Source organism: Pteropus medius, unplaced genomic scaffold (assembly GCF_902729225.1).
Source record: "Pteropus medius unplaced genomic scaffold, Ma_sr-lr_union100, whole genome shotgun sequence".
NCBI classification, from domain to species: domain Eukaryota; kingdom Metazoa; phylum Chordata; class Mammalia; order Chiroptera; family Pteropodidae; genus Pteropus; species Pteropus medius.
In genome coordinates, this window is record NW_024354500.1 from 27822558 (window position 1) to 27847731 (window position 25174).

The following is a 25174-nucleotide window of genomic DNA, read 5'->3' on the forward strand; positions in this document are numbered from 1 at the left end:
AGCAGGCCTCCTTTCAGTAATGACAACCAAATATCACTCCTGACATTATCAGATATATCTTGCTGGGAAAACTGTCCCTATTTGAAATCCACTGGTTTAGAAATGCTGGTATTTGAAAAGAATCAATTGGACATGGACGTGTGGAAAAAGTGAACAGTGAGAGAATGGCTGAGGTTAGCTTCAGAGTTTCTACAATGACCAACTAATGGGGAGAAAGAACAAGTTCGATTCTGGACACTTTAGAGATACTTGTGTGACATCCTAATGAAGAAGCCCCAAGAGGCAGCTGGATGGATGGGTCTGTGCCCAGAGAAGAGGTCTAAATTGGACTTAAAAGATTTGGGAATTATTTGCAAATGGATGGAAAGTAACACCATGGAAGTGAATGCAATCACCTAGGGAGATTTTTGGAGAAGAGAACCAAGCAGGAACTCTAGAGAGAACTAAGTGTTAAGGGTGGTAGAGGGTTATTAAATCACCATTTTTAATTTTCTGTAATGAAAGGGAAAATAAAAGAAAAATGTAGCACTATGTCCTTTTAGTCAGTAATGATTTGGTATCCTCTATGACCCAAGTGCAAGCTAGAATTTAAAAAAAGAGGCGGGCATCAGGAAAATTTGTGTGAGATGGTTAGGTTTCTTATTATACAGAATCTTAAAATGCATCATTTGCTGAATTTATTTTCTCTCTACACTTTCAGTGCAAAACTAAACAAAATCAAAAATCCTATTAGGGTGAATGAATACCTTGAAACACAAGGCTGCACTGAAAAATCCATCATGCATTTATTAGCAGTGTTATTTCACTACCTCGTCATCAATGTTCAAAAACAGTACTGCAACTGAAAGCTTAGAGGAAATATAGAAGCTTTATATAGAGATATTCTTTAGCTTTCGATAAGGTTCTACAGTGATAATTCTTGGAAAAAAAGAAAATGTCATGAAGCAATGGACAAAAAGAGCTTATGGGATAGAAAGCAAACCCAGTAACAGGAAATAGTATCACTTTTGGCAGGAAGGTTAGATGATAACTTCCTATTCCTAACAGGTGACAAGATATCCAAAGAGTCACAAAGCTAATTGCCTACAATGCCAATTATGGTGAAAAGTGTTAGATTTCAGCAATACTACCTGACAAAAAAGAACTCAATACTGGAAAGAAGGCCAGATGCTTTGGGTAAATAAGTGATTTCCTGAATGTAAGTTAGACACCCTTGTGAGATACACTAACTCTTTATGCCTAATGATGTTGTGCACCTTCCAGAGGGCCCGACAACCAAACTGCACACCTATTCAAAATGCACACGCTGCGGTTGTCTGGGCGTTGAAAACAGACAAACCAAAAAAGTTCTTAAAATAACTTCCCTATCTTACTCATTTGTCAGAGGGGATATTTGCCATTTTTCTTTGCAACACACAACCCTGCATGCACAATTTCTATAGGGAGCACTGGACTGCCTTTCCAGTTCCCACCTCTCCTGCCTTTCTGTCAACCCTCTCTCCCTCCCTCTGCCAACATTAGGAAAGAAGTTAACAAATGGATCTAATTACCACAGTGGTTTGAGGCTTCTCAACTTTTTTTCCCCTTCCAGCTGTAAAGATGTCCTCAGACTGAGCTTCACATTCAGAACTGCTGTCATACTTTCACTTTAATGGGCACTTAAATTTAATGTCAAGCTGATGCCTGTGTAAGACCTTGATTAAATTTGCAAACAGTAGACTCTAACCAAACCAGAATTTGAGAGTTGTTTCATTTTGCCTTTCAAGCTTAAATCTCAGAATTTTTCTTTTCTTCTTTGCAAAGAATTACAGAAGTTTGCTTGCAAAGACCCTGAGTATCAGTAAGACAGCAAAGTTTAACAAGCAAAACACTCTGAATGCTTTTACAGAAAAAAGAAATCCCTCAGCTTATTAAAATTCCATATGAATTAAAGATCTTTCCATTGCTTTATTTTGCTCCCTCTCATTCAAAATCTATATTCACTTTTATGACTCTATAATATAAGCGGTCCTAAAAAGTTTACTTAAAATCTTCCTAGTGTTCTTTTATATACATTGTAATTAACAGTTTTGTACTCTATGGGGAGAGTAAGAAACATTGTGATGAAACAACATGAAGGATAAATGACAGAATCTTCACTAACAATGTCATTGCTTCAACTGGCTACAAATTTCCAACCTAATCTCTTTCCACTGCTGTTTCTTCTTTTGTCTCTGATAATCATAGAGTCTCCTCTCCTTGAAGAGGTAATAACAAACTAGAAGTTAAAAGACCTGGAAGACTCATATTCTTTTTCATTGGCTACTGTTTTGAAAAGAGGTTGCTGGCTTTTGATTTTTTTTTTTTTAGGGATTCTTCCTACATCATCCAATTCAAACAGGTCTGCTTTCAAAGAAAACAAATCAAAATTGTCAAGACCTGTGAAACATGAAAAATAAATTGCTTTTTCCAACTCCAAAAAAACCCCAGAAAGGCATTAATTTCAGTCTTCTTATATAAACCTCTAACCCCATCTTCTAATCTATAGACTTCACAAAATATTTATATTCTTCTGTATAATACATGACAGGAGATGAAACCTTATTACAAAGAAATTAAACTTGTGATACAATTAATATTTAAACTAGTGTTATTTTGGAGTTTGACAAGAAACATATAAAACATTCAAGTAGGATGACAAATTCTTGGGGGTGCCAGTACAAAATAGTCAGCTAAGACACATCTACTGTGCTGTCCATGGCTCTTTCCTTTCAGCTGGTGGGAGCACAGGCTTCATAAAGGAGGAGAACAAGAGGCATTAGAAAAAAAATCGCCTTGCAAAATGTTGCCAGATATGAAATATCCTGTCATAAGATTTCTCATTGAACTACAGCAGAGAGACTGCTTCTAATATTTCCTTTCTTTTTAATACAACAGAGACCTACATTTCTATGCTTCGCTTTCTAAAGCTAACTTAATTCTGTGGTTAAAATAGCCCCATGCAGCACTTGTTCTTAACATTAAAAAAAAAAAAAAAACCAAAAAAACCAGACTTGTGGTTTTGCAGTTCATGGATAAAGTGGTAGGCAATCATCAGATTCCTGTTGAGAACTACAAATGATAAAAGGAATAGCAGATGGTTTCAGAAGGGAGAGATTTATAGGGGTAATTTGTAATGGAATAATACTACTTTCTGAACTAGGTAATAATAATTCACAGAGACAAGTAAAGGTTCTGATGGTATCTCATTAAATTATATATTACTTAATATTCCAAGAAATCTTTGCTCAGTAGCCTAAAATAAAAACCTGATCAGCTGACGTTTTTAGGTTCTGTCAATCTGATCCTGTTTAAATCCTTTTCAAATGCTACAGATTTAAAATATGGTGCTTCTAACAATCCAGTTTTCTGAATACAATGTTCTCTTTTCAATTTCGTATCTGATTCAAGAGGATAAAGGAAAAGTACCCTTCTCCACCAGAAAAAGAGGACTGAAATAGACTAATATTTTTACATAATCCAAGGTAATAGGTGAGGAAGGATCAGTCACGTTTCAACCTGGGTCTCTCCTCTTAGAGCTCAAATCCCCTGGTGACTAAGGAGAGACCACTGGGAGGAAATCAGTTAGATAAGGGCCTCCAAAATGACCCTGCTCCACAATACGTAAACTGCATGGCCTGCATGTCAAAGGCAGGCCAAGAGAGCATGGCATTAATCTAGTATGTCTGTAATTATCCACAACATTTATGAAATCTCACTGCTGGCACTGAAAGGAGAGGGTTACTATAAATAACAGAATATTCATTACTGAAGTTAATGAATTTATCAAACCTATTTGGCAACTCATAGCGACCACAAAAGCAATAAGGTATGTTAGTTGAGAGGGTAGAACAAAGAAACTCTTTAGACTTTCCCTACAACCTTGTCAATTCTTCATGAACCCACCCCCAGAGTGAATGGGAAATGACAGCGGATAAGGACTACCAACATTTTACATAACAAAATACTTCTATTCATTAATTTTACAACTGGCTCTACAAATTCCATTTCTCTTGATTCCTGAGTCACAATTCATTTCAGTACAGTTTGCTGCCACTCAGGGATGCAAAAGTTCTTCTGATGTGGAATAACCAATGGCCAACTCAAAGGAACAAAAAATGTTTAAAATCTTCATTGGCGATTGACAGCGTGTTAGATATTCCAAAAGACCACTTTAAAAATTAAGGTAATATTTAATAGGTTATGACATAATATGATTCTTGCAATTACACACAGACACACTCATATACATTTTGATATTTATTAACAAAAATGACCCAGAAAAGGGTTGGATCAAAATTACAATGATAAGGGTTAAATAAAAGTTTTCAGTTGTATTGTTTCTGGAGGCCTGTAATCAGTCTAGAAAGCTGTTTTATCTCCTAAAGCAGGACTTAAATTATATCATTTAAGTCTTAGATTTCAAGAGAAATTCTTCCGTTGTGTCAAAGCAAATGTGGAGGTTTTTGTTTTTACCTGCAAGCCTGCTTTCCTAAGAACATAGGTGAACTGTGGTGGAGTAGAGGAAGAAGTTAGACAAAAAGGTTAAAAAAGAAAAAGGCAAAATCTTAAAAGCAGGAAATGAAAGCTAGTGAAGAAAAAGGGTCACTAATTGCCCAAAAATCATTCACTGAAGTAATTCTCTAGTCCCTCTATATCCATTTCCAGAGAGGAATTTTGAGAGGCCAGAGCAGATGATGCCCCCTTGGTTTTCTGGACACTTGATTTGAGTTGAGGAGTTTCTGGTAGGATGGATTCCTTCTTGATATCTTTACCACCATTTAGAATCCTTTGGCTCTCGATAAAGAATTGATTAGGATGACTCAAAGAAAAACCACAATCATCCACCTGTACAGAGAAGCGAATGTATATTGCATTAATACATAGCAACAGTATAAACAAAAGGGCTTTGAAAACTGTCCCTGACCTCATTCAAAATCTATTAATTACATGAAACATGGATCCTGGCAGTGCTCTTTCATAACACTCAATCCACTACCTACATTTCATTCAGAGGAAGCTTCAACTACCACCTACACATTACTGACTTTGGTGTTTGTTTCCAGCCAAACCTCTGCACTTAGCTCCAGTTCCATATCCAACTAGTTCCATATCCAATTCCTACTCAACATCATGGAGAGCTCAAAGCAAAATTCCTGGCATATTGTCAGTCAATAAATATTTGCTGTTAAAAAAGAAAGAAGGACCTTTAAACATTCCAGAATCACAGGGAATGGATATAAACAGAGACACTGTTTTGGTACTGGTCCCCAATATCACTCATATATTAAAACTTATAAGTCTCGCAGAGGTAATCTCATTTAGTATAATACAAATTCTGAAAAAGCAACATATCTTAATGTAATTTCTTCATTCCAATCTTGGGCTTTTTCTGGTGTCCCTTTGAATAGATAATCTTTCCATAATTTTCACTGTGGCTTAATGCAAACATGACCAGGTTCATAGTTTTATGCCATTTCTTTTCTCAAATCCTTACCCTCTCTGCCTTCTGCAGTTGGAGCTGATAACAAGAATACAATTTTGCTTGAGTAGTTTGTTGTTTTTTGTTAGGGGGTATTTTCACTTTATATTTTTTTATAAACTAAAAGGCCATGCTGCTACTTTTGGTCATCTGTCTTATAATTATCAACCTTTTTATGTCTTCTTACTCTTTGTACTGAAGTGACTTGCATACAGTAGATAGCTAATATTTGGTGAGTTGGACCCAGAACTAACCAGTGTATGCCAGTTATACTTTTCACATATTAATTGAAGACAATATATATAAGGCCATGTTATGAGCTAGTAATTTTTCAGTACACAAAAATGCATTTGACTAAGACTAACTCTAAAGAAATTTCTAGCCTAGATAAGTCTTATACTTAAAAACCTCTATCAAGAATTAAGAAGTGATAAGGGTCACAAGTAAAGGCCTATTATATTCCACATTAGAGAGAAATTCTGGCTGGGGAGATCAAGGAAGGCTTTGTGAGGGAAGTGCTGTACGAGTTGAGTCTGGAAAGACGGAAAGAGTAAAAGCTGGGATAATGAGGTAAGGGCAATACAAGCAGCAGGACCACATGAGTAAGGTAAAGAGGACATGTCCCAGGAAAGCAGGTAGTTCAGACGGCCTGGTGAGAAAGGCATATAAAGGGGAATAATGGGAAATGAGGTTGAAAAGACAGGCTGGAGCCAGACCTTAGAGAGCCTTGAAAACCAAAGTAAGTAGTCTAGACCTAATTCTATAGGCAATAGGGAGTCACTAAAAATCCTTAAGAAGGCATGTGATGTGATTAGAGCTATGTATAATCTTATGGTAGATTAAAATGGATTAGCAGGGGATTAAAAGATTTTATGTCATGGTCCAGAATGAACCCTCTTAACAGGTGGGCCAATAAATAGAAACAAGGTCTTTTCTGGTAAAACTTAAGTATCCCCAGGATTCTCTGATTCTCTTTAGTCAGTTGTTGATATATGTTGTGCCAATAATTTTACAATAACTTCAGAGTAGAGCAGATCTGCGACTTTGCTACTTAATTTCAAAACATTTCCTGAATGTTTTATGATACATCTATAATTTTTATTAACAATGAAGTCATCTGTGAATTTCTCATTCATTTTCATCTAATTCATTAAAAACTGGGAGACTGAACATAAAGTTTGCATTTTACCAATTGTTTCATGAAAAGTAAGTTTATTGCCTAGCACATTTCAATCAAAGATTTGTTTTATAAATCGAGAACATTATATTGGAAAGACCTTGGGGATCCTTTAAGTCGAACTTCCTCCATGGACAGACTAGGAAACTAAGGCTTAAAGAGATTACATGGTTTATGCAAAGTCACAGAACTAGTAACTGGTTTTGTCTGAATTAGAATTCAAGCCTTTGACTCAATCACTTAGTTGCTCTAAAATTTGTTTTAAGAGGTTTAATGCAAAGTCAAATAAATGTACTATCATATCATTATAAATATGCTTTCTGGAGTTAAACTATCCTATCAAGATTATAAAAAGCTGGTGCTATTTCATGCAAAAAAAAAAAAAAGAATCTAGCACTATGTGCTATAATTACATATTGGAGATTTTCTATACCTTGTTTCAAGTTGTTAAAATTTTAATACATGTATCCAGAAAAGATGACTCTCTGGATTAAACTTAATTATTAAACTTCAGTGTGGACAAAGAGAAATATGGTAATAAGAGAAATATGGACAAAGAGAAATATGGTAATAAGAGAAATATGGACAAAGAGAAATATGGTAATCTTTATAAGCCTCAGTTTTCTCATCAATGAAATGGAGATAACAGTGGCTCTGTGATAGAGATGTTATGGCGACAGCCCAAGAAATATGAATGTAAAAACAGAGTTGTTGGTTCTATGAAATCTAAATTAAATGCTTTGTAAAGATTCAAGAAAGGCAAGTTACTTAAAAAAAATAAAAAAAGTTAAATTCCCCAAAGATAGGGGGAAAGATTATGTTGCTTTGCATGTATCTTTAAGTTCTTTTTCTCACTTTAAAGAAACCCAAACTGGAAATTGGTGATGATGTATTAGTATAGTTTATGAAAAAAATGAAATTGAATTCAAATCTCAAAACTATATTCAAACAAAAAACACTTTGCCCTTACATCAAAAGATTAGCAAATAAATGATATTTAAATGTTTTAACTGTAAAATATGTTTAAGGAATGTACTTTTTTTTTTTTAATGAATCTCCATTTTAATTTTCTTATTAACCAACTAAAACAGTGCCAAAGGTCTTGAAATGAGAGCCAGAGTGATGTTATGCTTTTCAACTTTCTCTCTTAGGTATACAACTGCCCTTTCTTAACTCATTTTATTGAACTTATGGTCTATTAAGATGCTTGATAGCATAATAAAATTATGTAGAGTTTCCTTCTGTTTACTGGATTGTATTTTCTTCTAGTATAGCTCCTTTGTCTTTTGAGTGTTTCTTTCACTTTTATTTTTGGCTGAAGGAAGTATACAGTAGGTCCAATAAGTTGCTTCCTTATAATATTGATGAGATTGTCAAAGGAACCTAATCTTGTTTATATCAATTAGTCTATGGTAAAAATGGTTTTGCTTAAACTTATACATTATTTTGCTTAAAGTCACAGAATCTATCAATGACATTGAGGACTATAAATGGTTGCCATTCAGTTTCTTTTAATTTTGCTCAGGAAAACAAACAGGTTTCTTTTGGGAAGGCAAAGAGCATAAACCAAACAGAAAAACAGATTTTACTTTGAATTACAAAAAAATAGAGAAAGAGAGTTAGCTCCATTCCATGTATTTCTGCTTAAGAATCAGTAACTGTTTCCTTTATTCTTCATTAAAAAGAAAAAGATAAGAACACTGTTTCCTTCATTCTAGATTTGGAAATAGAATTTTCACAATTTTGCCTGTTGTGAATATTGTTTCCTTCTTTGTCTTTGTTCTTGTTTGGTTGCTAGTCATGATGTTTTTCTTTGTGGCTGATGATTTTTTGTTTTGTACATTTTGTTAAGTATTGGGAGATGGAAATTCTACAATGCATTTTCACTCTGCCATATTAGCTTGGAATTCCCAAAGAATTATAAAGGATCTGAAACAAAATCACTACAGTTGGGGACCGGGTAGTGGACTCCACAGAGTACATTATAAATTTTGGATTTTATGTTAAGAGAGATCGGAAAAATTTTTAAGGTTTTTTTTTTTTTTTTTTTTTAAAAGCAGATTACTGAAATGGTTAGATTCTTCTTTTTAAAGATCACTCTAACAGCTGTATGGAGGAGAAAGAATTGGAATGGTACATATGCTGTAGATATTGGGGAATGAGTTAGGAAGCTGCCGCACTGTTCAAGTGAGAGATGATCATGGCTTCTAGCCCAGTATTCTAATTGATATTCATAATAATGACCTTGAGTTAATATTAAAAAGCTTAATTGTATTTGGTATATCCTATTAAAAACTGCAGGGAAATATGTGATCGATTTGAATAAGATTTCTGTAGAGATTTCTCTGGTAGAAAAAAAATTATGCTCAGCTATTTGGAAAATAAGTATCCAGAATCACTCAGTACCTACAAAGGTCTAAAGATATTTTTTTTCAATTAAAATTCAGAGATTATGCAAGGCCTAGTGTTGTCATTTACAAGTGGAGTATGTGAAAGAAGAAATACACTACAGTATGAAACATTGCTCCCTAAAAATCCTGAGGAAAACAGGTTTCAGGCAGGCCAGCTTTTAACATCTACTAAGTGAACCTGTCTCGAACATTTGCTTGGAATCAACGCATTTTGCATACAATGTGACCTTCACGGGAACATAGGTCTCATATTTCTGCCACAGCAAATGTGGATTTTGAAGGAATGGAAGCAATATTGTTTTACCTATGGGATGTTTGGGTTTTAATCAAGAGGTTTTTGCAATGACAGCTTATAATGAGGCAGCTGGTATTACCAAAAAAGCCATATGGAACTATCACAGTGCTGCTGTAAATGGTATCAATTAACTGGTTCATTTTCAGAACTTTCATTAAAGTGAGTTTGATCATAGAGGCCTCAGGAAAATAAACACAGTGTTTTTTCTTGGGGTAGGGGAGACAGGATGGCAGAACCTAACAATAAAAACAGATTGTTTTTAAATTAGAAAAAATAATAAGTTGAGATATCCACAACTAAAAATCCATAATGAGACATCCAGTGAACACAAATAGCCTTTTTACTTCATTGATTTATATGTGGTTTAGGAGGATTTAGACACATGTCTTTTCCATGTCTATTAATCAAAGGCAAGTTTTAAAAACTGGCAATAGTAGTAATACTCTTGTAGGAATAATCAATAGGAGATACTACAAAAGAAGTCTATTAATCCATGTCTATTAATCAAAGGCAAGTTTTAAAAATTGGCAATAGTAGTAATACTCTTGTAGGAATAATCAGTAGGAGATATTACAAAAGAAGACTGGAGAACTAAAAAATGTTTACTTTTTAATGGATATGTCACAAAATTTTTTTTAAAAAGGTTAAATAACAGACATCAATTTGTGAAAGTTCTGAGGCCTCTTAATTAAAAGGGTCCACAAATAATTAAGGGCATATACAAAATTAAAATTCTCAGGCTGAGCAAGAAAATTAAAGAATACAGTCTTCAAGGGAGATTCTTGTGAAACTAATGTTGAAAATATCAAACGTGGCTTATCTGGTCAGATTCCTATTCTGATTAATGAGAACTTATTTTCATTTTTCAATTATAGTTGTCACATTATATTAGTTTCATAGTGATTAGATATTTATATAACCTATGAATTGATCACCCTGGTAAATCTAGTACACACCACACCTGACACCATATATAGTTATTACAATATTGATTATGTTCCCTATTCTGTACTTTACATCATGTGACTATTTCATAACTGCCAATTTGTACTTTTTAGTCCTTTCACCTTTTTTACCCACATCCCAAGCCCCCTCCCATCTGACAACTATCAATTTGTTCTCTGCATCTATGAGTTTTCTGTTTTATTCTTTTAGATTCCACATATAAGTGGAATATGGTATTTGTCTTTCTGTCTTATTTCACTTAGCATAATACCCTCTAGGTCCATCCATGTAGAAATGGTAAGATTTCATTCTTCCTTCTGGCCTAGTAATATTCCATTGTATATATGTACCACTTCTTCATTATCCAATCATCTATCCATGGACACAGGTTGCTTCCATATCCTGGCTATTGTAAATAACACTGCAATGAACATAGGGGTGGGGTGCATACATCTTTTTAAATTGGTGTTTGGGGTTTCTTCGGATAGATACTCAAAAGGGGATTGCTGGGTCATATGGTAGTTCTTTTTAAAAAAATTTTTGAGAACATCTGTATTATTTTTCATAGTGATTGTACCAATTTAGAATCCCACCAACAGAACATTAGGGTTCCCTTTTCTTCACATCCTGGTCAACATTTGTTGATTTATTGATAAGTCATTCTGACCAGTGTGAGGTGATATCTTTGTGATTTTAATTTGCATTTCCCAGATGATCGGTGATGTTGAGCATCTTTTCATATTCTAATGGCCACGTATATGTCTTTTATGGAGAAATGTCTATTTGTGTACTCTTCCAATTTTTTAATCAGATCAGGTGTTAAGTTGTATGAGTTCCTTATATATTTTGAATAATAACCCCTTATCGAATGTATCATTTGCAAATATCTGCTCACATTCAGTAGGTTGTCTTTTCGTTTTGTTGATGATTTCCATTATTGTGCAAAAACATTTCAGTTTGATGTAGTCTCATTTATTTTTTTCCTTTGTTTCCCTTGCCCAAAAACACATATCCAAAAAAATATTGCTATGTTTTCTTCTAAGAGTTTTATGATTTCAGGTCTTACATTTAAGTCTTTAATTAATTTTGAGTTTATTCTAGTATATGGTGCAAGAAATTGGTGTAGTATTTTTTTATTGGATGTTTCTGTCCAGTTTTCCCAACACCATTTATTGTCTTTATCTCACTGTTTATTCTTGCCTCCTTTGTCATAGATTAATTGACCATATGCATGGGTTTATTTCTGGGCTCTCTATTCTGTTCCATTAAACTATATCTGTTTTTATGCCAGTACCACACCGTTTTGATTACTATAGCCTTGTAGTATAATTTGATATCAGGTAGCATAATACCTCTAACTTTGTTGTTCTTTCTCAAGACTGCTGTAACTATTTGGGGTCTTTTGTGGTGCATATAAATTTTAAGATTATTTGTTCTTGTTCTGTGAAAAATTCCACTGGTATTTTGATAGGGATTGTATTGAATCAGTAAATTGTTTTGGGTAGTATAGACATTTTAAATGATGTTAATTCTTCCTATCTATTAGCATCGCATATCCTTCCATTTACTTGCATTTTCTTCAAATTCTTTAATGTCTTCAAGTTTCCCAAGTACAGGTCTTTCACCTCCTTGATTAAATTTATGCCTAGGTATTTTACTCTTTTTAATGAAATTGTAAATGCGATTTTCTTAATTTCTCTTTCTGATAGTTGTTATTGGGGATTAAAAATGCAACTGATTTCTGAATATTAATTTTGTATCTTGCTACTTTACTAAATTCATTTATTAGTTCTCATAGTTTTTTGGTGGAATCTTTAGGGTTCTCTATAAATAGCATCAATTCATCTGAAAATGACAGTTTTACCTCTTCCTTTCCAATTTGGATGCCTTTTATATCTTTTTGTCTGACTGCTGTGGCCAGAGCTTCCAATGCTATGTTGAATAAAAGTGAATGTCCTTGTCTTGTTCCTGATCTTAAGGAACAAGCTTTCAGCTTTTCACTGCTAAGTATGTTAGCTAAGTATGTTTGTCATATATGGCCTTTATTATGTTGAAAGGTAGGTTTCCTGTATTCCCACTTTGCTGAGAGTTTTTATCATACATGCATGTTGATTTCATCAAATGCTTTCTCTATACCTATTGATATATGATTCTTACCTATAATTTTCCTTTTTTAAAGTGTCTTTGTCTGGTTTTGGGATCAGTGTACTGCTAGCCTCCCCTCCTCTTCAATTTTTTTTTCTTTTAGATTAGTTTGAGAAAGAGAAGTCTAATTCTTCTCTATTTGGTAAAATTCACATGTGAAGCCATCTGGATCAGTTTTTGTTGTTGTTGTTGTTTTGTTTTTTGATTACTGGTCACATTTTTAGTAGTTATTGGTCTGTTTAGATTTTGTTTCTTTTGTTTCTTCCTGATTCGGTCCTGGAAGATTGCATGTTTCTAGGAGTTTATCCACTTCTTCCAGGCTGTCCAATTTATTGGCATATAATAATTCATAATAATTCTTTGTATTCTTGTGGTGTCAATTGTCACTTCTTTTTCATTTCTGATTTTATTTATTTGGTACTCTTTTCTTTCTTGATGAGTATGACTAATGGTTTATCAGTTTTATTTACCTTTTCATAGAACCAGCTCTTGGTTTCATTTACTTTTTCTGTTTTTTTTTGTTTTTTTTTTTTAGATTTTTATTTCTGCTTTGATCCTATTTCCTTCCTCTACTAATTTTGGGTTTTATTCATTCTTTATCTAGTTCCTTTATGTATAAGGTTAGATTGTTTGAGAATTTTCTTATTTCTTGATGTAGGCCTCTATTGCTATAAATTTCTCTCTTGGAACTGTTCCGGCTGTGTCCCATAAAGATTTGGGGACAGTGTGTCTTCATTTTCATTTGTCTCAAGGTATCCTTTGATTTCGTTGTTAACCCATTTATTATTTAGCAGCATTTTATTTAGCCTCCACGTTTGTGCTTTTCAGTTTTCTTCTTGTAATTTATTTCTAGTTTCATACCATTCAGTTCGAACACATTTTATAATCACTACAATTTTTACTCATTTATGTGGTCATTTTTTACTTCATGTTTGTGTGCATCCTTTATTGTTGGAATTACACATAATCTTCCTACTTTTGCCTATTATCCTTTGTACTAGCTTTATAGTTAGTTGATCCACCGTTTTTACTAAATGTTTGCCTTTTTCAGTGAGAATTTTCCTGTCTTATATATATTTGATCTTTTTAAACATTTCTTATAATACTGGTTTGGTGGTGATGAACTCCTTTTGCTTTTTCTTGTCTGCGAAACTATCTCTCCTTTGATTCTAAATGACAACCTTGCTGGGCAGAACATTCTTGTTTGTAGGTTTTTAACTTTCATTCACTTTAAGTATTTCGTGCCAATCCCTCTGGCCTTCAAAGTTTCTGTTGAAAAATCAGTTGACAGTCTTATGAGAGCTCCCTTAGTTATTTACACTAATTGCTTTCCTCTTGCTACTTTTTAAATTCTCTGGGTTTAAACTTTGGCCTTTTAATTATGACATATCTTGGCTATACCTCTTTGGGTTCATCTTGTTTGGGACCCTCTGCATTTCCTGGACTTGTATGTCTATTTTTTTTGCCAGATTAGGGAAATTTTTGGTCATTATATCTTCAAATAGTTTTTTGATACTTTGCTTTCTTTCTTCTGGTACCCCTATGATAATGTTGATACACTTGATTTCCCAAAGGTCTCTTAAACTATCCTCATTTATTTTGATTCTTTTTGCTGTTTGGGTGTTTTCTTTTACCTTGCCTTCTAGATCACTGATTCAGTTCTCTGCTTTATCTGCTGTTGATTCCGTCTAATGCAGTCTTCATTTCTGATTGTTTTTTTGTTTTGCTTTCAATCTCTATTTTTATTTTTCCTATTTGTGTTGAAATTCTCGCTGAATTTGTCTGTTCTTAAGTTCAATGAACATCCTTATTATAACCAATGTTTTGAACTCTGCATCAGGGAGATTGCTAATCTCCATTTTGTTTAGTTCTTTTTCTGGAGTTTTGTCCGCTTTTCATTTGAGACATGTTTCTTCATCTTCTCATTTTGGCTGACTGTGGTTGTTTCTACGTATTAGGTAGATCTACTACAGCTCCCAGTCTTGGTAGAGTGGCCTTATAGGTGTCCTGTGGGGCCCAGTGGCATTCTCCCTGATCACCTTCTAGATTAATTTTGAGTTTATTCTAGCATAAAGTTTATACTAGAATAAACTTTAGTTTGGGAGCTCAGAGTGAGTGAGCTAGGTGCTCCATGGGTGTACCTTGTGTGGGTTGTGTATGACCTCCTGATGTAGTTGAGCCTTGACTGCTATTGGCACATCAGTGGGTGTGACTGACCCATGCTGGCTGCCTGTGACTACAATGGATGAGCTGTTGTACAGGAGCTGATGCCAAGGAGAGGGTGCCGCTTTAGCAGGACTTTACTACTTGCTGAGTCCGCCTTTCAGGCGTGTCAGTTCTGGAGCCTCTTGGGAAGGGCTTTGGTGCAGGTCAAGTTCAGCCACTGCTTGTATCGAGCTTGGGGCTGTCTTGTTGGAGATACGACGTGATCTGCAGTTGGTTGCCACTTGTGCTGGGCTTGGAGGTGCTTGGGAAAGGGTATTCTGGAAACTGAGGCTGGCTGTCTCTAGTGTTGGGCTTGGGAACCTTTGGTGGGCTACTTGTGCCATGTTTGTGGCCATTTAGTGGAGGCTACATCCCAACCCAAGACTGGCCACTTATTATGCAAGGCTTGAGGCTACCTGATGAGAGTAACAGTACAAATTCAGACTGGTCACACTTGTGCCGAGGGCTGCTTGTTTGCGGTTTGTGGACCTTTGAGAGATTTTAGGAAAGTCCGCAGCATGAGCCAAGGTAGGCTGCTTGTGTGGGGAAGCCACTGGAAGAGGTTCAGCCAGGTACACGAGTTGGTGGGGTGAATAGTGTTAGCCAAGTTACTGGAGAGCTCAGATTTGGTGCCACGCTGGCTGGTTGAGGAAAAGACTCAAAAAAGAAATGTCTCCAGAGAGAGCTGTCCTGACCTCTGCCCCTCTAGCCTTTACTGGAAAGCTAGTCAATTTAGTTCCTCCCACTATGTCCCTGGTGCTTTCAAGCTGCTGCCTCTGAGCGGGAGCTCAAGAGTGAGTGAGTCTGCGGGCCCTTTAAGCCCTGCAGCACCTAAGTCTCACTCGTATGCAATCCTAGCTGGGACTGTTACAGGGGCTCCTCTTCCTGGCCCTGGAGCCCTAGGCTGGGAAGACCAGTGTGGGCGTGAGATTTCCACAGGGGAAACCTCTGCAGCCAAGATATCCTTCCCAATATTTAATCACCATACCATGGGTGTGGACCTGCCCATTCCATGTTTATGCCCCTGCTACCAGTCTTGACGTGGCTTCTATATCCTTATAGGACTTCTATTCAGCTAGTATTCAGGCGGTTCTCAATGATGGTTGCTCTATAGTTTATTTGTAATTTTGATGTGGTTATGGGAAGAGAGGATCATAGCATTGACCTAACTCAGCCATCTTGACTGCAAGTCTCTACTCTAAATTCTTTTTTTTTTTTAATAAGAATAATATTTTTAACATTTAGGTATAATATAGGACTAGGCCCACCAGGGTTCTAGCTCCAGATCTCCCATTAATCAGTTATGGTATCCTGGGCAAGTCACACAGAATCACTAGGCCTTGGTTTTTGTTTTTTTTGTTTTTTGTTTTTAATGTACACTACGAAGGCTGGATCATGAATCTAGAAAGGAAAATGCTAATGACCTCAAGAGTTATTACAAGTTCAGGACCAGATACTGTAGAACAGCACAGTCATGGTTAGGTTCATAAGCTTTAGATGAATTACTCAACATCCTTGTTCAAATCCAAGTTCCAACCCTTACAAGCAGTATGACTATACAGAGGTTGCTCAGCTTCTCTAAGCTTTATTTATAAATGGGATAAAAACAGTACCTAGTTGTAGTACTATAGTGTATATCAAAAGAATGAATGTGTCCAAAGTACTTTGTGCTATGCCTAGCATGCATTAAGTATTCTATAGATGTTGGCTGATATCATTATTTTCATCATTAGTAATATTATAGAATATATTTTTTCCTAAGAAATAGTTCATCAAGAAATCCTGCACTTACATAACCACAATAAAAAAATTATTTCATGAATACTAAAAATATAAAGATGATTATAAAACTTAGCATGGTAGCTGATAATGAATTCAATAACTGCAATATCTTTTAGGGAGGGTTATGGATCCCTTTGAAACCTGAACAGCACAGACTCCAAAAAATGCACATATGTATTCATAGAAGGACTATTTCGAGAGGTACATGGACCTCCAAGTCCATTTTTGAATGTCTGTCCTAGGTTAGGAAGCCATGATCAGGAACAGTGGTTGCAAATTGGGGATTGGTGGGCTGAATGTGACCTGTAGATATGTTGCTGACCTGCACAGGGTCTTAAAATTTGTCAATGTGAATGCCTAACAGAGTATGAACTCTTCAGTGCACCACAGTTCCTATCATACTCGCTGGTATTAATCTCAGCTAGCTTCATTTTGGGGCGGGGGTGCTGACTCCTGTAGGCCTGTGACCCTTGTTTTACACCTTTTAGAATCTATGATAGTAGGCCTTCTTGTAGTAAGGAGGCTAGCAAGATAAAAGCCAAACACATTTCCGTGGCTCCCTTTCAGACAAGGGTCCACCATGTAACCTAGGTTCTGCCCTGCAGATAAATACAAGACCTGTGCAGTAGATTAGAGTAGCATGAGGTGGCAGCAAGAAAAGGATCAGAATTTTTGCAAGGAAGATGGCAAAGCCTTAGGTTCTTTTCAGCAGCTATGGCAAAAGTTCTAGAACTACTCCAGAGGTTGGCTAACTAAGGCCTATGTGTCATATCCGGCCCTCTGTTTTTGTAAATAAAGTTCCCCAGGACCATAGCCATATCTGTTCATTTACATGCTGTCTATGGCTGCTTTTGTACTACAACAGCAGAGCTGAGCAATTGTGACAAAGACCATGTGACAGTAATGCCTAAAACTCTTAAAATCTGGCACTTTACAGAAAAAGTTTACCAACCCTTGGTCGCATCCCTAGATGTGGAGTGGTAGGTGGCAGCTGTAGTAAAGTAAAGTTTTCTCATGATGTAGCTTTTCCTAGTAACAATATTCCTGGTTCGGGAGCATCTAAGCTTAATTTTCTGGCCCTTCTATAAATTTTATAAGCTACCTAGTACAGTGTAATAAATTCCTTTCTGCTGAAAATAGTTGGAGTGGTTTCTATTGCTGCTACTAAAAACCCTGAATGAAATAGTAACAAAAGACAAAAAATCAGGCCATGAAGTTTAAAACTTTACTTACTTTATGTGTCATCTCAAAGTACTTCTGACAGGCTACTTGGTAATGTGATCCTTTTACTAAATCCAAAATCTAAAATGAAAGGGAAAAAAAGAAAGAAAAATTAGAAATTAAGTTTCTTTAAACCACTGTAGCTCATGACTGTTGGCCATCTTCATTCCAGACAGGAACTGCATTAAATCACATAGCATGTTGCATTTTGCAGCCTGAACACTGTGATAATTTTGACATTATACAGTAGCTGTTTAGGTCAGCATTAAACCACAGATGACAAGAGATAGTAAGTGATCTTTCTGACCCACCAACTGTGAATTTCAATAACTTTACCTTGACAACAAGATGAAAATAGATCCTAGTATTATGAGTTTGACAGTTATTGTCAGAACATCATATTGCAACATCTCTTCTAAAATTGTAGATATAAATCTGATAATCTTAATGGTTGGTGCATGAAGCAATCTAGTATACTATTTAGAGTTTTATTTTCTGCATTACCAGTTTATACAAATATAGCATAAAATACAGTTGTGTGCCCATCAGGAAAATTCAATGTAAACCCTTTGGATGAGTATCTGTGGAGAGGGAATGCTTTTTACCTTCAATCAAATTTGTCCCTTTTTTGAAATGAAGTTATTTCTAGTAAAGCTCAGCAAAATATAAGAGTGAAGAGTCAATTCTGAACACCTATTAGGAACATCATTCTATCTTTTGTAAATACAATTTGCTTTCCAATTCTACTTCATGTAATCTCTTCAGAGGATGCAAACTCCAATTCTTATCAGCAGAGTGCAATGCCAGTTGAAATTTGTAAAGTTTCATCACCACCCCCACCAGTTTATCAAACAGTAAAATGCTGGAAATTAAGAGACAGCCTCAAATGAAAGGAAATATAATTCTGGAGAAATGTTAATTTCTATCCCTTTTCAAAAGGCTGACCTTCCTATTACAAAAAGAAATGTACACGAAGTCTCAAATTCTTGCTATCTTCATTACTGAATATAGCTTACATCTTTTGACAGATACACAAACCAATTACAGTTGCAGAATGGACATCACACAATACCAACAAGAGTGTGCTTAAAATAATTGTTTTTCTCTGATTGTCTTATAGATTACATTTCTGAATTTCAGGTCACCTTGTAATTAAATCTTGTATAAAAGACCATGTAAATGCCAACCAATCATAGCACCAGGATCTTGCCTGTCTTCTTATTTGACCTGTTCACTTTTCTTAAATTATTAGAGCAAAAATAAAACCAATATAAAATGCATGACTATAAGTTTTAAAAAATGGAAAAAGTCACAAAATTTTCCAAGTAATTCTAACATTCTGAGCTTATATTCACCAATGTTTTTACCCATAGATAATTAAAATTGTGTTGAGATAAACTTGCAATTGATTGTTGGCAAATGTCAATGATACCAATATATATGAATATCTGTGAATTACAATTTTGGAGAAGTTAAGACAAAACAAAACAAAATAAATCTAACATCTTATGTATATATATTTCTTGTTTTATATATATGTAATAAATTTAAGTAGATACTTCCTTGCAAAGTAAATATGTAACATTATATACATACCACCTAATATGTAAAATTGGGAAACATGCTATAAAGAAATACTTATAAGAAACAGTAATAAAAATATCTAGTTGATGATATATACATATGTGAAAAAGTTATTAAGGAAAATTGATATATAAGCCATAGAATGTGAGAAAAGCAGATTTATCTTGAAATTTTAGGATCAGTCAAAAATTTAAATTTAATCAAAAAACAATCCCCTACCCCGCTCCACTCCCAGAGGAGGCTCTTCCTCAACAAAAATAATTTTTCCTCTTTTTGCTTTATCTTTCTAGGAATTTTTATTTGAAATTTCTTACAAGTCCATGAGTAAATCATTTAATCATTAAACAACTTTATTGATCATGTCACAGCATATTTAAGTGGATAAAAGCTTCTGCACTTATGTAAAGGTCTGATGGGAAAAAAGGAAAATAGAGTATTTTTCACTGGCTAGTAAAACTATTTTGACAGATAAATTTAGGCCTAAGAGAAGAGGAAAGAATACCAAGAATGAAGATATTGGGACAATAAAAGAACTAATAGGAGAAATCCAAGAAAAGGACTGCTTTGAGGTGATTAGGTTTTGTAGGTAGATATTATCTTGATTTCAGAGATGAAGAAATATATTCTCTTAAAAACAGAGGTGTCTGGTGAGGATCGTTTACTACTGAAAGAATTAAAAATTTAAAAATCTTAGGCAACTTGAGTCTGTTTTCCTTTAGGGGAATATAAAATACATGTTTTAAAATTAAAGTAAAAATGTGCAAAATTACTTCAAAAAATCCAACTAATAAAAATATATACAATAGATATTCCTCCAAAGAGGAAATACAGATGGCCCATAGACATATGAAAAGATGCTCAAGGTCATTAATCATCAGAGAAATGCAAATTAAAACCACAATGAGATATCACCTCACACCTGTCAGAATGGCTACCATCAATAAATCAAAGAACAACAAGTGCTGATGAGAATGTGGAGAAAAGGGAACCCTCATACACTGTTAGTGGGATTGCATACTGGTACAGCCACTATGGAAAACAGCCTAGAGGTTTCTAAAAAATTAAAAACAGATCTACCTTTTGACTCAGCAATTGCACTTCTGGGTATTTATCCAAAGAAAACCAAAACAATAATTCGTAAAGATCTGTGCATCCCTATGTTCATGGCAGCACTATTTACAATAGCCAAGATATGGGAGCACCCAAGATATGGTGACCTCTCAGTGTCACCAACATCACAGATGCACACCCTTCTGCTGACTTAAGAATTTTCACAAGTGATTCTGATGTTCTACCATTTGTTTATGGAGTGTAACTTGAGACTTTTTCTGTACCCTATTTTCTTAGATTTTTCTAATATAAACACTGGCAAATACTATACTATTTTGAGGATGATGCTGGTGCAATTTGTTAGTGGGATGGATGACACCAAGGCAGTAAACGCAAACCTAAATATCAAATGAAAGGAAGGGAGAATTGAGGGAGGAGCAAAATACTAAAATTCGGTTTGTGAAATAGGAGCAAAAATAGAAACATTGCAAAGAAACACTAAGATCCAAGAAGGATAGATAGCTGAGGGAGAGTCTGTGAAACAGAATTTGGGACAAAAGCTAAATTCTCTACAATATGTTTTATGTACCTCTAGAAAGACTGCTTTTCTCAAAGTGAACCACTTGTGTGCTAATGTAGAAATGCTTAGAATGCTCACTGTTGACCTAGTTAGGTTGTACAGAGATAGTTCTGTGGTGATGGTTGAAATGCATCACGGTTATGATTACTGAGTCATCCTTATTTTCTGGATTTCAGTGTCTCAGGAATAGTTGCTTTCCTTTAGAATTAAAATTTTATTTAGTCATAATTCAAGTAATCTTTTTTTAAAGTGCTATATAGGAGTCCATGTCCCAGGGCTAAGGACAGATAGGCTTGAATACATATAGCCAGACTATTGTGAACCTGAGAAAGATTAGGGTTTAACCAAAAGTGGTATGCTTTCCCAAGAATAAAAAAATACTAGATGTAGTAATAGTTTACAATGAGTTAATTTTGAACTTGCCTTCCTAACCTTTTTTTAAAAAATATACTGGGTGGGGGTAGGGAGTTAGAACGTGCAGAGAGTTAGCTCATAATGTGCTTGCTTATATGTATTTTATGTTAAAATACGTTGAATATGACATTAAAATTTTCAAAAGAAAAATACGTCTGTAGAGAAGCCAGAGTGAAGATGTCAGGCAACAGTTCTGACAGTGTTTGTTTTTTTCACACAAGTTGTGAAGGGCTCGATCTCCATCCTATAAATTGACCTTGACCTTAAAGGGATAGTTCCCTGAGGCTGGAGTTCGAGTAAGGGTCAGAAATAGAATGAGTGAAGGAAACAAATACTACACAGAGGTGGAAACTCATTGAGAGGAAGAAACGTAAGGAGACAAAAGGAAACAAGCAGGAAGATGAAAGAATTAGGTAAAAAAATAAAAAATAAAAAATGTGCAAAGCCAGAGAACTAGGGTTAATGAAATGGAGTCCACAATTTGCTATCTACATGGCCTGTAAACATCGAAGTGTAACCCACATTTCACAAAAAATGTTTCATTGAGCAATGATACAAACTCTCTGGTTTTCATGCTCCATTCTGGAAGGGCCAGAGTGAGCACACCATGACTTCCTCTTGTGTACAGCATTAATACCAAAAGAACAGCTGTCTAAGAGAAACCCAAATCAAATGCTAATTCTGATGCCTAGGCTAGAAGTTTCCTAATTCTGTTTTAGAAAAATATAATCAAACAATCTGAACAACCATATGAGATAAAGGCATATTGGAAAACAGAAGTTTATTATTTAAAGAAAAAAATTTCTACGAAGATCTAAGAATATTGCTCAAATGGCAATTTGACTTTTAGTTTTTAATGCCAGTGTTTCCAAACTAAAGAACAAAATATCAAGCGTAATAATCCATTTACTGTTCTAATCTAGTAATCGAAAGGCTAAGAGAAATTAAGAGTAGGGATATTCTTTAACTTTTTTCTATTTTTAATCATTCTTTATTAGCTGACTAAAGTCCACCAAGGAGAATATTAGATCTGGTTTTTTAAAACACTGAAGTTTGACATTTTTACAAGAAAAACATTCATCGTATTTGAATTTGTTAAGTTTGGTTAAAGCATTAATTATACTTACCTACTATTCCATCCTCAAGGCAAATTACAGTTTAATTGTGAATTCTAATAACCAAGATATCTTTGCAGTGGAAGAATAAAGAGCAAATAAAGTGATAGTTCCTAATTTGATTGGGGATAGATCATAGTCAGTTGACAAACCTGTGTGATTCAACATCTTGATGGGGACTGCTATATTTACAAACATATAAAATAAAAATGTAGATGACATTTTATAACTTTGGGTCACATTTCCTTCTCTCTTCCTAATCTCTCCAATATTTCCTGTCATCTGTAAAATTCTTCTCTGCCTTTTGCTTTGGTGCCTGCCAGTGAGGTCCAGATGATTATCTGGCAGCTGACTGTAGCCACCTGCCAGTTCTTGGCTTTGGTGAGTAGTGTTGTACAGCTAGGTATGCTGCATTCAATAATTAGACATGCAGTTTAATCTGTCTAATTCAAGGTCATATTCAGTCTTATTTAAAAGTGATAATAAGCTTGTCTTGTTTCTTCCTAAAAAGCAAAACCTTTCAAAAGTAGGCCATGCTGATTGTTTTCCACTTTATTTCTAACCTTCCTTTATTTCAAAGATCGGAGAAAACGTGAGAGAGATGCAGAGTCTGGAACACTTTAAAACATTACTTCTGTTTCTAATATACTCATCATAGTTTAGTCTGTGCTTTCTTACAACTCTCCTGTGACCTTTATTTACTGGCATATCAGGGGCAAATTTCCTTTTCTTGAAAATAAACTTTCATGAGTTTCAGACATTATATCCAAGAATTTTTTTGACTCTTCATTGTCTATAAATTTACCTTACTGAATCGATTCTACCTCCAAACGTCTTAAACCTACCTTTTCCTCTTCATTGTTCAGGCCCTCATCATTCTTTTTTGATTGCAAACCTTCTAGATTTATTTTGCCTTACTCTAGACAGCTTCCAAACTGCCAAAATAGTAACTTTCCTAAAATCTAAATCTAATTCTGACATTGCTGGCTTCCAGCTGTGGATGGGGCACACGTTCATCATGGTTCAAAAGGCTGTCCTCGTGTCAGGCCACGGTCTCCCTCTCAGGGCCCCCTTCCTGCCCCACCTGGCCACAGGAGTCCCTTTTACTACAGTCCAGCTGCTCCCACAGTCTCTTTAGCTCACAAAATCCTAGTGATGACTTGGTGGCTTTTCTCATCTAATGCACTGTTTGACTTAGTTTAATACAGAATTATCCCAATTTCTTAATAGCAGGACTTTCTGGGGTGGCACTTCTCAACTAATTTATCCTAGAACCTGTTGTCATAAATCTCTCATGACTAGGGTTCCTCAACACATACCCTCCCACCTTATCTAAACAAGCTTGCCTCATTCTGTTTCCTTGTCTAGTTTTCTCTCACTGCACTTATTTATTGTCTGTCTTCCCCACTGGAATAGCAGCTTCATGAAGACAGGGGTCTTATTAGTTTTGGTCATCACTGTATTCCCAGTGCTTTGTACAATAACTGGAATACAGTCATCACTCAATTATTTGTTGATGTTAAATGAATGCTGTTGCTTTTGTGCTCTAAGCCTCACTTCCCTTGACTGGGGAAACTCCCACTCAACTTTCAAATCCAATTCAAATGTCACTTCCTACATGAAACTTTCCCTGATGTCACACCGCTCCTTCAGCAAATCATTCTCCGTTGAATCTACAATTAGCACTTAGAATATATTTGTATTAAAGCAGTTATCACATTTTATTAACTTATACCTTTCTCCTCCACTAGGAAAAAAAGCTCAGTTTCTTAATCATCTTTCTACTTCCAGATTTGAACATACTGAAAACTCAGTGACATGTCGAGTTCTCAGTAAATGTTTATTGAGTAATAAATGTCTTTCTTCACCAACACTACTTATTTCTAGTTCAGTCTTAGAACACTTTTACTACAGAATCTTTGCAATTAGTTGCTTTACTCTTTTTTTTTTTTTTTTTATGTAGCACCACAGAGGTGGAATAATTCATTCTTCATAAGATTGTAAAGGGCGATGCCACTACAGAGGTGTGAACCTACCCCCCCACCACCACCCCACTTTGCCTGGGAGGACTCTAGCTGACAAGGTAGCCGCAGCAGTATCAGGTTACAGCCCTATCTCAGGGCCCATAAAGGACTGAAGTGCCAAAAGCAACATTCCAGCCTGAGTGTCGGTACCCACTGCCCCACTGCCCCACTGCGCTAAACCCAGTGGAAAAACCAAAGCCGGATATGCAACCCTCCCACCCCACCCCATTCCCCATACATCACAGTGGATCCAACGTACGTAGCTGAGACACTTCAGATAGCACACTGTGGCTGGCAACCTCTGGTTACAGGGAAGCAGCGCTAGGAACTGATAGGCCTGGAACCCCAGGGCCCACCACATCCCTCCACAGGGGTGGTGCCCTAAGACCAAGGTGACCTGGTCACAGAGGGGATACCCACCTCCTCAAGGAATATGGGGCATTTTCCACAGCTGAGGCAACATAGCCCCACCAACACTCTAAGTCCCCACAATAAGGTAAGAGAAAACAAAAACTTGTATTATAGCACCATCTAATGGAAAATAAAAGACCTCTATCAACCTGCTAAATCATCAATAAGACGGCTCAAAAATGACTTCAAGTCCTCAAATGCTCAAGCAGAGAAATAATCCATCAAGTAACCACAAATAAACAAATAAGGTAGCTCAGAAAGAAAATAAAAAGTTTTCAGAAAACAAATTCTAAGACATATAAGAGACTGATTTAA

General features: G+C 35.5%; 1 protein-coding gene across 2 annotated transcripts in view; it reads right to left on the bottom strand.

The window, feature by feature from the left end:
- Positions 1 to 4265: 4265 nt before the first annotated feature.
- PRIM2 (DNA primase subunit 2) overlaps positions 4266 to 25174 on the bottom strand; it is a 244878-nt gene continuing 223969 nt past the window's right edge. The window contains exons 13-14 of one of the 2 annotated variants that reach the window (XM_039853280.1): positions 17694 to 17762; positions 4266 to 4866 (exon numbers count right to left, since the gene is read on the bottom strand). In XM_039853280.1, coding sequence (XP_039709214.1) covers positions 4642 to 4866; positions 17694 to 17762 — 294 coding nt within the window. In that variant the 3' untranslated portion in view covers positions 4266 to 4641. The remainder of the gene's footprint in view (positions 4867 to 17693; positions 17763 to 25174) is intronic. The other variant, XM_039853281.1, reaches the window with a different exon arrangement.